At 42.4% G+C, this 13,956-nt stretch overlaps 1 protein-coding gene across 3 annotated transcripts in view; it reads right to left on the reverse strand.

Annotated features, from left to right (window-relative positions):
• Positions 1 to 2,982: 2,982 nt before the first annotated feature.
• The window catches only part of PLAA (phospholipase A2 activating protein), a 35,322-nt gene continuing 24,348 nt past the window's right edge, over positions 2,983 to 13,956 (reverse strand). For 2 of the 3 annotated variants that reach the window (XM_089488031.1, XM_089488016.1), the window contains exons 8-14: positions 13,546 to 13,703; positions 13,212 to 13,431; positions 12,431 to 12,499; positions 11,766 to 11,825; positions 9,468 to 9,569; positions 4,748 to 4,924; positions 2,983 to 3,685 (exon numbers count right to left, since the gene is read on the reverse strand). In XM_089488031.1, the coding sequence (XP_089344157.1) occupies positions 3,120 to 3,685; positions 4,748 to 4,924; positions 9,468 to 9,569; positions 11,766 to 11,825; positions 12,431 to 12,499; positions 13,212 to 13,431; positions 13,546 to 13,703 (1,352 nt within the window). In that variant the 3' untranslated portion in view covers positions 2,983 to 3,119. The remainder of the gene's footprint in view (positions 3,686 to 4,747; positions 4,925 to 9,467; positions 9,570 to 11,765; positions 11,826 to 12,430; positions 12,500 to 13,211; positions 13,432 to 13,545; positions 13,704 to 13,956) is intronic. The other variant, XM_089488023.1, reaches the window with a different exon arrangement.

A 13,956-nucleotide genomic window follows, 5' to 3' on the forward strand; every position in this document is an offset into this window, starting at 1 on the left:
ATGGAGCCATGGTAGTTAAAAGCGGTGTCAAACCTGATTATTTCTGCCATGTGGATGCTGCTTTGTGGAGCCTAGAAGCTGTTGTTAAAAAAAGGCAACTTTCCTCATGTCTTGACAGGTGGTTCATTTTCACACCAGCAAGGCCAACAGTGCCTCTGTTAAACATGTGCAAGCCAACCCATGGTTATTAAATCTTTTATAGGCAGGGCCAAGAGCTCTTATCACTGTTTCTCTATACTAGATGCACCTATTCTGCTCACCCACCCCTTGCAGGTAACTTTGACAAATGCCATCTAGCTCGTTGTGTAAAAAAAATCAGCCACAACCAAGGCATTGTGAATAATTCTTTCTGTAAGGAGCCAGCCTGCAACAAAAATGTCCTCATGTTTTCCTTTGCCAGCTTTTGTGTTTAGAATGGCTACTGCTATCAAGACAGGTAACAGGCCATTTTTGAAAGCAACCAAGAGTCCTGCAGCTCAGTAACCACTAAGAAATTTATTACACATCATGCGGCTTTTTGGACCTCAAGGCCACAAAAACTTGCGCTATACTGAACTTTAGTCTTTAATGTGCTATGACAGAACTCTTTTTTTCCCCTTGCAATAGATTACAACATGACTTTCTTTGGAAATTCAGTTTTGCGAACAGAATTGAAAGGGGCGGAATAAGTAAAAGGGAAAGCTGGAAGAGAGGGCCCATTGTACAGTCGGCCCTTCTTATACACGGATTTTTTATACATGGATTCAAGCATACACGGTTTGAAAATGTTCCAAAAAAGTATAAATTTCAAATATCAAACCTTGATTTTCCATTTTTATAAGGGACACCATTTTGCTCTGTCATTATATTTAATGGGACTTGAGCATACACGGATTGTGTTATCCACGGGGGAGCTTGGAACCAAACCTCAACGTATAACAAGGGTCCACTGTAGTTTTATCACTAGGTAAAGAAAGGGGATTTTGCTAGGTGTGGCATACAAAAGTAAGGAACTACAGAAAACCTGCTCTGCCTTAAAGGTAATATGAGCTTCTTGAAAATAGCTGCATCCTTTTCCATCACTGTGATCACACCATCCTAAAGTCCAAACTCCCCTAAAGTCCAAATATTACATGCAGGCAACAACCCAAAGGAATGATGAAATGCTATTCTAAAAGCATTTAAGTCTTCTACAGCTCGCCCAATATAATTTGAGCAAGTACAGCTCTTTACTGGAAGGGATTGTGGATCCTGTTAAAGGATGCAACACATGTTGAGGGATATGGGAGGATGCTCCTCAACTATCCGCTCTGAAATGTGCTTTCTAAAGTTTTTAATTACCAGTGTAGGGACTAATGTTCTTCACACATTAGAGCGTAACTATAGCAAAACATGTTTCCAGAGATTAATAGTTTGTTTTGATAAAGGGAAGTTAAGTAACAATGCAGTATTCTACATCTACCCAGATGTACATTTGAGTTCAGTAGAGTTCAGAGAGTTGTGCACAGGAGTGCTGTCAAAGACTATCAGACAAAAGTTACTTTTATTGTCAGGTAGCACATACAGTATCTACTGCAGTGGGGATTCCTGACAAATCTTATCATGGCACATTGGAATTTTGTCAGAGTACCTCCTAAGGAGGGAAATTTCCCAGAATAAAATTAGTACATTCGGATCTCAAATACTCATTTGCATATTTAGTATTGCAGCTATATTTCTAAATGTACAGGAACAAAGGATAAGCACAGGAGCTGCATGTTTCAGATAAGGAACTAAGAAATAATGCTGACATTTAGGTATAACGGATTAGACTTTAGAATGAACATCTCATCAATATGAATGAGATAGCTCATACTCTCCAGCGTTATTATTGCAATCTGGCTGGCTGCAGATAACATTGCACTTCTTCAACACTGGGAAGGTTATCACTGAATCCAGAGAAAGATAGAGCCATATGTATTCTGAAGGAACATTTTACAGAAAGACAATTAAAAAAGAAAAGCCCATGGAACACCTGAACACACAAAATACAGCTTTCCTGGCATACCAGACATCATCCTATTTTTTCTATAATCAGATAAAGTAAAACAGTAAAAAAGCTGGTAAAGTAAAAGTTTTTGCATTATTTTGTTTCAGGAAGCCTGGACCATCTTAGGTGCAATGCTTCACAATGTAAAAAGCTAGAAGAATGAGCAGTATTTATACTTTAGATTTGGAGATAGGTACCTTGTGGCCCTAAAGATTTCAGCTTTCAGTATTACTTATCATTGGCTTTGCTGCCAAGTTGATGGAAACTGCAGTCCTGTGACATCAGGAAGACCACACATATACTGTACTGTAATGGTCACTGTTATACTTCCTCCTAAAATAAAGATAATGGCTGGCATTCATTTAGGGACTACATCAACCTAAGTGCATGAAAGAGAACTGAGCAGTTGCACATCATCTGTATTCGTCATCCATCAGGGCAATCTGGCAGGTGCCCTCTCATGCATTTTTATAATTCACTGAAAGGGTTTTGCTGAACCTCCACTATTTATATATTTATATAATTTATATCCTGCCTTTCTCTAACAATGAGATTCATGGTGGGTTATAGATGTGTTAAAAGTTATTTCCCATTGACTACAAGGTAGAATCTCAACCTGTATAAATTAAGCTAACATACCTTATTGTTAAACAGTCTCTGTGAACTCTATGTTATCCAAGTGGATTTCCAACTGTACAACAGGACTTCCCCTAAACCCTGCGTCTCTCTACATGACCTGAAGTCTGCTCTGAGCGTTCTTGCAAACCATCACAGCATATCAGGGGAATGTGTAGTGACAAGAAGGAGAGTGAATATGTTCTCCTAACAGTGTCTATGTCACTGGACATAGCTAAATGCAACTGCCTTACTGATTTCTCCTTTGAAATTTTAGTCCTAGCATTCCAAAGATATCAAAGACAAACTTCACAACAGCTTCTCACACATGTCAGCTTTAAAGGATAACACTTTTCAAATCAGTGCAAAAACATTTTATTTAGATTGTTTCATTTAATGTCCAGATAGTCAAGTCACAGTATTTATTCATTTTTTGTAAAATGTGGAAAAAATGCGTTACCATAGTACTAGACTTCCAGGTGCTTAAAAAAAAAAGTCAGAGCAAGTTAAGGACAAACCTACAGCATTCATTTACTTTAGCTGGTTCTGATACAGAGGAATACTTTTTGATTTGAGAATCAACCCCTAGAGACTTAGCTAACTGAACCGCATTCGAATCACCACTGATTAATGTCCCAAGGGCTACAAGCAGTCTAAAAACAGCTTCAAGGTCTTGCACAACTTCCATGACTGTGCTGATTACTGACAAGCACTGAGCTTTCCCTTCAATGTTATTAATTTTATGTAACCCAACAGCATAGTTCAGAGCCAAGGTGGCTAGTGCAATGTGGATGTTCTTATTGCTGCTCAGTTTCAGTTCTATTGCTTGCGTCATTATTGAGTCCCCCTGTGACATCATGAGTTTTTGGCCAACTGGATGGATAAAACAATTGCAGAGAATTCTAAGAGCCAGCATCTGATTGGCTTGCTTTCCTCCTGGATTCAGAAATTTTATCAAGTGGCTGCACAGCTGAATGCCACCCTTTTCACCACAGAAGCTTTCATTCACAAAGGGATGCCTGATCGATAACCGAAGGATATCTAGTGCTGGGAAAACAATATCTAAAAAAAAAACAAGCAAAAACATGCAGTTACACTATTATCCTTTGCGCTTCTTTATTATGTTCAGTAGAGATGTCACTCAGTGGTTCTCAAACAGTGGGGCTGGACCCCTGGGCAGATAGCATGACAGTTGCTTTAAGGCAGTGGCCCCCAAACTGTGCTCTTTGAGGGATTTTGGACTTCAGCTCCCAGAATCCCAGACTATTGGTCAACATGGCTGAGGTTCTGGCAGCTGAAGTACAAAATCTCTTAAAGGGCACAGTTTGGGAACCACTGCTCTAGGGGGACACAAGATTTGGAGACTCTGATCCCTTCTCATCCTCCTCCTCTTCCCCAAAATATTATGTTTAAAATTTATAAATGCGCTGAGTTAAATACAGTGCGCCTGCGTCATACGCAGACACGCTTTACATGGCTTTCAGCATACGCTGAAAGCTATGCTGGGAGGAAGGGGCGGCGCATCCCATAGAGATGAATGGGGTGCGCGCCTGTGGCGTGCACGAGCCCCGTTCATTTAAATGGGGCTCGAGTATATGTGTTATTTGTTTTACACGGGGGAGTTCAGAACGGATCCCTCACATAAACAAAGGACGCACTGTATTGAATCTACTTAGATAAAACTGTTCGCATGTTATTTCCTTATAAAATGTTAAATTAACGTGCAAATGAAAATACACACTAAATAAACAAAACAAAGTAAACTACATTGGGGGGCATCCATATGTGGATGTAAAGGGGGGGGGGGGAGATTCCCAAGGGTAAAATGATGTAACTCTCATTGAAAATGTTCACCTAAGCTGAATAACATATATATTAGGAAATGTCTCAGGAACACTAACATTTCTTATTTATATTAACTCATGCAAACATTAAAAACAACAACTGCATGCCACCCAGGCCAAAATGAGGCGATTCATAAGGGTTGCAAGAGGTACAACACACTTAATGAAGAAACTGGTGTGTAAATTTCTTCCAATTCATAAAGGACAGCATTTTGATCAAGCTGCTCTCCACTCATATAATGCAACACTCCAAAACATGTCTCCAGCATCTATTTCATACCGTTTGGCCAGTTCACTGCTTTCCACAGAGTCTGCACTTGGTGTGCTGTGAGTAGTTGGTGTGCTGCTTCCATAGAGGTATTGCAAGTTAAAGACAGCATCTTTTCCAAGACACCTAAATCATCTTCTGTTAACTGTTGCTCTTCAGGTGCACTTCCGTTAAGTTCTTTCAATTTACCTGTATGACATCACATGTTTTAAAATTACTCAGTGCAAACATCCATGCATTTCCTCTTTTAGGAAAATACAGTCATTCCCCCACAGTTGTGGCTTTCACTTTTGTAGATTTGATTATTCATAGATTTAATTAATACATACTCTCTAGGAATCTCTAAGTCTTCCAGTACTATTCTGTGGCCAACTTTTGTCAGATGTTTCTGGAAAATGTAGAGATGCCTAAAGAGAACACTTCTCTAAGCATTTGTAAGTCCTCCAGCACAATTCTATGGTCAACGTCCAGTGGATGTTGACCAGAGAGTTGTACTAGAGGACCTATAAATTCCTAGAGAGTTCTTTCAAGTTGTTTTTTAAAGTGTTTTTTTATTTGTGTTTTTTCCGCTTTCACAGAAATCCTGCATCCCTAACTTCAGTGAATATGGAGGGCCTACTGTACTACATTAACTTCTGCTGACTTTTGATTTAATTAAGTTTAGGATGTGATTATACCTAGATGTCTAAATTGCAAAAATGAGGAACACTCAGATTATAAGACAGTTGCACTGCATCTAAAAAAGTATTTTGTAAGTGAGCTAGTATTTTGCATCAAGTGGTTGTGCTATTGAGTTTTTTTATGGGGGGTTTTTGTATAAAAATATATGGCATTGTGCTGTTCCATGACTGTCAGCTGCAGCATTGCAAGAGACAAACCTTATTTCACCTATCTTGAAATCTAAAACAGTTATGATAAAATCACCAAACTTAAGAGAACAGCCCCAAGTGTATTTATCAGAAAGAAACCACCACTAAAGCACAGTTAAGATTAGGATGGAATTTGAAAATAGGACGTTTTAAAAGCAATTCAGTAATATTTTTAATGCTCCAAGCTTCTGAAAATCAAACCATTGTTCAATGGTAAGTGCATATGCATTGCATGAAGAAGTTCTGAGTCAGTCCCCTATCAGCACATAACCGAAATCCACCTGAGGCTTAGAAAGCCACTGCAGGTCAGAGTATGGTATAAAGCAGCTTCCTATGTTCTTAATTCTTAAGAATACTTGTATAAGATTTTTTAAAAGTAGTTTAAGTATCAATATTTCTCCTGAGTTGTCCATGCATATTATTGTATAGACTCTCTCCCTGCTCTTAATTTGAATGCTCTTGTGATCTCTCTGAAAACAATAAAAGCTTATGAAATCACTATAAATGTTGTTTTGTGCCTTTTAAGTCAATTTTGATTGTTTTGTGCCTTTCTAGTCAACCTTGATGGTGACGCCGCCCGCCCTCTTTCCATCTGGGCAGCGGCCTGGAGGACTCTCTCGCCGCCGAGCGGCGTTTTCCCAAGGGGAGGGGCCGGTGAGAGCGGCCCCTACAAAGCCGGCTCACCGGCCTCCCTGAAGAGGACGCCGCCCGCCCTCTTTCCATCTGGGCAGCGGCCTGGAGGACTCTCTCGCCGCCGAGCGGCGTTTTCCCAAGGGGAGGGGCCGGTGAGAGCGGCCCCTACAAAGCCGGCTCACCGGCCTCCCTGAAGAGGACGCCGCCCGCCCTCTTTCCATCTGGGCAGCGGCCTGGAGGACTCTCTCGCCGCCGAGCGGCGTTTTCCCAAGGGGAGGGGCCGGTGAGAGCGGCCCCTACAAAGCCGGCTCACCGGCCTCCCTGAAGAGGACGCCGCCCGCCCTCTTTCCATCTGGGCAGCGGCCTGGAGGACTCTCTCGCCGCCGAGCGGCGTTTTCCCAAGGGGAGGGGCCGGTGAGAGCGGCCCCTACAAAGCCGGCTCACCGGCCTCCCTGAAGAGGACGCCGCCCGCCCTCTTTCCATCTGGGCAGCGGCCTGGAGGACTCTCTCGCCGCCGAGCGGCGTTTTCCCAAGGGGAGGGGCCGGTGAGAGCGGCCCCTACAAAGCCGGCTCACCGGCCTCCCTGAAGAGGACGCCGCCCGCCCTCTTTCCATCTGGGCAGCGGCCTGGAGGACTCTCTCGCCGCCGAGCGGCGTTTTCCCAAGGGGAGGGGCCGGTGAGAGCGGCCCCTACAAAGCCGGCTCACCGGCCTCCCTGAAGAGGACGCCGCCCGCCCTCTTTCCATCTGGGCAGCGGCCTGGAGGACTCTCTCGCCGCCGAGCGGCGTTTTCCCAAGGGGAGGGGCCGGTGAGAGCGGCCCCTACAAAGCCGGCTCACCGGCCTCCCTGAAGAGGACGCCGCCTGCCCTCTTTCCATCTGGGCAGCGGCCTGGAGGACTCTCTCGCCGCCGAGCGGCGTTTTCCCAAGGGGAGGGGCCGGTGAGAGCGGCCCCTACAAAGCCGGCTCACCGGCCTCCCTGAAGAGGACGCCGCCCGCCCTCTTTCCATCTGGGCAGCGGCCCGGAGGACTCTCTCGCCGCCGGAGGACGCCCCGGAGGGCTTTGGCCGCACTTTCCACCTGGTCGGCCCAAGGACTTGAGGCGCAATCTCCATCAGCGCCAGTACCACCCAACTGTGCGGGTGGGAAGCCTTTTTGGGTGGAGGAACGGGAATTATTAGTTTCTGTTAAATTTTGTTGGGTTGTGTAGGGGTTTTGTAATTTGTTTATTAGGGAATGACCCTTTTTTTCCTTCACCCTTTGCCTTGGGGTTTGGTTATTAATGCTGGGCTAACTCTGTTTGGATATGTTATTGCTGTTATGTAATATTGGCTGTTTTTGAGACATGTATTGATTTTTATCATGTATTGTATGCTGTCTTTGTATTGAAATTGCATTGTTATTTGCTATTTTCCTATGCTTGTGTTATGTAATGTTATGTCACTGTAGTAATTGTTAACATGTTGTACACCGCCCTGATCAGTGGAAGGGCGGTATAAAAATAAAACTTTTATTATTTATTATTATTTAACTTCCTAGGATTTTCTTGAAGGGATTTATTCAAAGGAGGCTGGGAGACTACGGCCCAAAACACACTCCAGAAATAATCCAGTATGAGACTGCTTTAATTGCCCTGGCTCTCTGCTAATGAATGCTGGGGAACTGTAGTTTATTTTGGTACCAGAGATCTCTGACAGAGAAGGCTAAATGTTTCACAAAACTATAGTTCCCAGAATTCCCTAGCACTGAGCCATGTAAATTAAAGCAGTCTGAAGCTGAATGATTTCTGCAGTGTGTTCTGTATTTATGACTTCTCCAAAGTCCATGGCTGCACCCTGGTCTCCCTGTGTTCAACACTAAAACCACTACACTACACTAACTACACAGATCACTATATCACTGAAGCCTAATAATGTATACATTTTTCTAAACAATTATTCCAACATTAGAATTAAATTAGTAGCTTTAGGTCTATTTCAGGGACCTATCTGGGTCACAACACAAGTTAAGCTGTGGAGAAATAGACAGAAGTTCTTCACTGCCACTATGCTCCTAAAGTTACATGCAATGGGAAAGAAATACATCTTAAATTGGCTCAATTGTGTTCACAGACTTCCGCATGGAGCATGTGTACTGGGGGGGAATAGCTCCAGGATGCAAGCTAAATTCCTCCCTGATCAAGGTTCTGAACCAGGCTCTCAAGTTACAGAGGTGAACTTCACTATTCTCTCTGTGATGGCAAAGACATTAAAATCTCATAATGCAAAAACCAACAAGCTTACAACTAAACTTTCTTTTCAATGCCTTAAGAACAAAATTATTACCCACAATAATCCACTTGCCACAAGAGAGATCCATGATTAGGTTGCTGCTCATTGTTTGTACCCCTTCTCATCTATTCCAGCTGCATAGAAAGGGGAAAGCAGGCAGTACTTTTAATGTCCCTCCTCATAGCAAAACTGCTACCAAGGAGGGATTGGGGCTGACAGCTTATCACTGGTGTGGTATGTATAACATATTTAGCACGTATAACATATTTAGCCTTGTCGTGTGCATTCAAGTCATTTCCAATGTATGGCAACTCTAAGGTGAGCATTACTCCAGTACTAATGGAGTATCAAAACAATATTTTATACTTCAATAAACAAGTGGTTGCTTTATTCTGTAAACAAAAGTGTGTTACAGACCGCTGCTTTGCGGCGGTCTGCTGCCGCCGCTTGCTCCATGAGGGAGCCGTTGCAGCCACACCACGCGGCTCCCGCGCGGAGCAAAAAAGGAGCTCCTTCTTGCGGCGCCTCTACGACGTCGTGAGGCGCCACTGGTGCATTCGCGACGTCATAGGCGCCGCGACACATCTGGACGCTATGCGTCCGATACGTAAACATGGTGGCCCCCATGTGGAAGGGGCGCCGCCATGTTGTATGTATGGAATACGTACTAGGGTTAGGGGGGTGCGGAAGCACCGCCCCTTCCTAACCCTAATACGTATTCCATACGTATTTTTTGGCGGTCTGTAACCCGCCATAATTTGTATTATATTAAACATAAATCAATCCTGCCCATTTTTTGTTCTCTGATCGGTAATCAAGGTAAAAGTTGTGTGTGTGTGTGTGTGAGAGAGAGAGAGAGAGAGAGAATGACAGGGTATTAAATTTATGTTTAACAGGACTGATGTAATTGAAGGATAACTGTGTCTTGACAATGGCATTCAATAAGCTACTAAGTACACTTACCCAGTATTAGTGCAGGGTTGGCCTGATCAAAAGTAACTGGTTCTTTCTTTGGAAAATAAATATTTTCAGCTTTTGCTGCAGTTGATTTGTAGGCACCAGTCCCTAAAAGAGAAGAGGGTAACAAATAGGTTGACAGTTGTTACTACTTTAGAGAATTTGTTTTCCACCATATACCCGTAAAGAAGTATTACTTGACTGTGTTGTATTATGAAGCTATTTAAAAGGATAGCAGAAGCAGACTTTAAAAATGCATTTAAGTTCACTGGATACTCTACTAAACCAGAGAAACTATTCGATTGACAGCTGAGTAAGGGGTGAAATAGATGGCCAAAAGGGGCAGCTTGAAGCTGCCCCTTCCAAAGCTGAATTAGGGCCGCAACAACCGCACAACACGGCCCCAAAAAGCTGACTTTTCCACCCACACCACACCCAGAAGCTAGCTTCATAATGTTTTGGCAGTTTGTGGTGTGTAAATGCTAGAGCATCATGAAGCCACCCCTGTGTAAACAGACAAGAGGCTTCCAGACAGCTTGGGAGCATGCGGCATGTAAACACTGTGCTACCAAGCTGCCTGGAGGTGGCACAAAGGGGCGGTCTGTTTCACCCGTAAGAATAATCTGCACCCCACCCCAAGTATACAAGACATCCATTAGCTGGAGACAGAGGAGACATTGGATCACTCTCTCCTCCTCTTTCAACTTGGGCACTTTGAAAGGCAATTAAGATGTCCTCTTGGACAAGTTTGATCCTCCTCCCTCTACCGATCAATATATAAGTCACTTGCACTCCAGAGAGGTTGGAGGCATCTTTCTTGCACATGCACTGGAAGCTGGGCAATTTAAGAGAGACTCCTGATGGAGGAGCCTGATTCTCTTCTCCTGAAAACACAAAAGAAACTCAGAGCCTGGATAGACAAGAGACACTGGATCGTTCCTCTCAGGCAATGTTAAAAAGGAGTCTAGATGTGCTGATGCAAATATTTAAATGTCAAAAATACCAAAGCCTGTTTTGGGTCTAGCTTTAAATCGGCACAGTAGCAGAAATGTGCTCTTGTCTAACTATGCTTTCCTAAGAACTGAGACTGGCTGCGAAAAACAATAAGCACGTAGTTTATAGTTTCAAATTAATCTATATTTATATAGAAGCTATATCCTAATCTAGCTAGTGAATAGTTCAGGTAAAAAAATATTTATTTCACCATCTTTCCAAAGAAATAATTTGAGAGAATGTCAGTTAGTCCCAAAGGCGGAGTGACCTAAATCTCATGGTTAGTCTGAATGAGGGGGGAGTCTGCATGCAGGAATTCCTTATCTATCTAAGGAGGGGGAAAGAGAATGCAAAAATCTTCCAACACTACTACCACCCCAAACCCATGGATCAGTTTTCTAGCACTTTTATTAGGTTAAGCTGAAGTAGTAATAGGAAACAGTTCATCTTTGGTATGTTTTCTGCTACTTCAGTGGCAAACTGCATCATCACTTGCTTGTGCTGCTGATTTCTGCAGGCAGTTCCTTGATAGTTTATTTTGCATGAAGGGGTAGGGGATAAAATAGTCACAGCTGTTGCAATATAAAGAAAGCTAAGCAGACAAAGCAGCAGAAAGAAAAATGCATGATCCTGGTTGTGAAAACTGGGGAAGGAAATAACACTGCCACTCATCTACTTTTCTTGGGATACAAGAGGTCAACTGAGTGGCTGCAGTATAAGCTGAGTCCCCCATATTCATAATTCTTAAATCTGAAATATTTTTTAAAAAATGTCATGGGTGGCTTAAGTCAGGCCTTCGCTTTCTGATCAACATGCACAAACTTTGTTTCATGCACAAATTAAAAAATATCGCATAAAATTACCTTTAAGCTAAGTGTATAGGTTGTATATGAAATACAAATGAATTTTGTGTTTAGACTTGGGTCCCATCTCCAAGATATTTCATTATGTACATATATGCAAATTAAGTACAGTGTGCCCGTGCCATACACGGACACACTACATGCGGCTTTCTGCCTATGCGGAAGCCACGCAAGAATATAAACAATGGTGTGCGCAGTGCGCCATATGCACATGCCCCATTGTTTCCTGAGCATACATGTAATTTCCCTTATGCGGGGAGGTCCGGAACGGATCCCCTGCATAAGGAGAGGGTCCACTGTAAATTCATTATGTATGTATATTCGAAAATCCCCCCAAAATCTAAAATCCCAAACACCTCTTGTCCCAAGCATTTCAGATAAGGAAGACTCAACCTATATAGACCTGTAGCACAGTGTCTCTATAATGCATGAAATCTTATTCACCTACCTCCTCCACTGAGAGAAGTTGCAGGGTCAGATGCTGAACCTGGGACATAGCGACCAGCGCCTAGAAACAGATGAACAGCAAAAACTTAAATTATATGTTCATGTCAAAACTCCAGTATAAAATATGTTTTAAAAGCAATACGAACAGACCAAAACATTGACATCTACACAGGAAATCCACACTTCATGTTGTACAGTTATTATTTTAAAGTATTCCTCAGCAAACTTACAACCTAAAACCTATGTTTCAAAAGTGAATCTCACAGAGTCCTGCAAGATTTACCTTAGGGTTTATACATAGATACTTTCTCACACACATGTATTTCTCAAGTAACAATCTTGGTCCACCATGAAGCATATAGGACTGCACCTTTAGTTACCAGAAGTCTTGCAGAAAAATTAGAACCTGAATTGATCCCCTTCAAAGAGCCCCAATAGCCATTTTACAGCTCTACAGAATGCAAAGATCAAATGAATTAAACAGTTGGTGAGGAGAACAGTATGTATATATTTGCTGACCACGTCCTTCCATTTTCTCCCTGACCAAGTCCCTCCATTTTTATTGTAGAGTGTTTCCCTGACATCAAGGATGGCGCAGGCAAATTCCAAGGTTTATTTTTCCTTTACATATGCAAAAATATCTGCTAGCTTTTAGATAAGTAATACCAGTAAATGGATCTGCTGCAAGTCCTTCACTGGATGCCAAAGAAGAACCTGGAACATAGCGACCTCCACCTATAAAGAGACAAACCCAGGAAAGGAACAGTTTTTCATTCTGTTAAAACAGAGTATCTCTTATATTAAGTTCAAGCTGAGACATTAACTAGATAACTAAAGAATCATAGTTGAAAGGGACCAGATGTACCATCTAGTCAGTCCCCTGCCATACAATCAATACACAAGTACTCTTGAAAGATGACCATCCAATCCCTGGTTATTATTGTTATCATGCACCTTTAAGTCAAGTTCCATTTATGGTGAGTCTATCATAGAGTTTTCTTGCCAAGTTATTCAGAGGAGATTTCCTTTGTACTAAGGGTTTCCACTGTTGAGCAAGGATTTAAACCCAGGTCTTCTGAAGTGCTGAATTTGCAAACCACTACACCATTTTTGAAGTGCTCAAGTGTAAAAGCTCATTTAGTGCTTCACAGCACAATAAGTAGTACAGTGTGCCCTTGCCTTACGTGGGGGATCCATTCCGGACCCCTCCGCATAAGGCAAATAGTGTGTAAGCTTGAGCACCATTGAAAATAATGGGGCTCATGCATGACGCACGCCCCGTCGTGCGGCTTTCAGCATAAGCTGAAAGCCACCTAAAAGGCACCCGCATATGACACAGGCGCACTGTATAAGCAATCCAACGTCTTTTAAAACACATAAAGAAGTGAAACTCTCTCACACACATATTTTGAAAAAAGATTAAGGAAAAGCTAGTGCTTTTCATTACCTGTGAAAGGATCGGAATAGTCAGTGTTTGTATGCCCCAATGTTTGGCCTTTGGTATTATCTATTATAAATTTGGCCACCTGATCCAGGAACATGGGATTTAGATCATTCTTCTGAAGAAAGTTGTATGCAGTCAGCCATGGATCATCACTGATGTTGTATGGAAGCTTGTAGGAAGGTCCACTTTCATTCACATCAATGCTGAAAACATAGTCATATTCCTGTATATGGAAAATACATAAATGGTTGTTTGTGATGCAAAGCCAAAGCAAACAGCAAGAATATGATGAGCAAGCAGACTTTTAGATAAGCATTAGGAATGGAAGAATACTTACCTTTCCTTCAAATAAAACTTTTCCTGACGTCTGCTGTGTGGCTCCAGATGAGCCAACAACGTCTCCAATTTTCAGCCACCTGCCTTCACTAACACTCCACTGGTAAGCTTCAACCTTTCCATCGCTTTTAATGAGTCTCGTCTGTCCTTCCCTAGTACCTAAGAACGCCAAGAGAATAAAATAAAATGGCATGCTGAGAGATGCTAACTTCAGTAGGTTTTCTCCACTCAAAAATAAGCCATAATAGATTTTCAAAAATTGTGTAGAAGAAGCAAATTTCCAAGATTGGAAACAATATTTTTACAGAATTATTCTCCTGAAGAAGTAAGTACAGTACTCTGACCCTGATCTAGGTGTGTAGATATATTGGGGGAGGGAGAGGGGAGGCTTTAAGCTATGCATGAGTGATCT

The sequence above is a fragment of the Sceloporus occidentalis genome, unplaced genomic scaffold, assembly GCF_023333645.1.
Source record: "Sceloporus occidentalis isolate IW3139 unplaced genomic scaffold, rSceOcc1.0.p SCAF_1, whole genome shotgun sequence".
NCBI classification, from domain to species: Eukaryota; Metazoa; Chordata; class Lepidosauria; order Squamata; family Phrynosomatidae; genus Sceloporus; species Sceloporus occidentalis.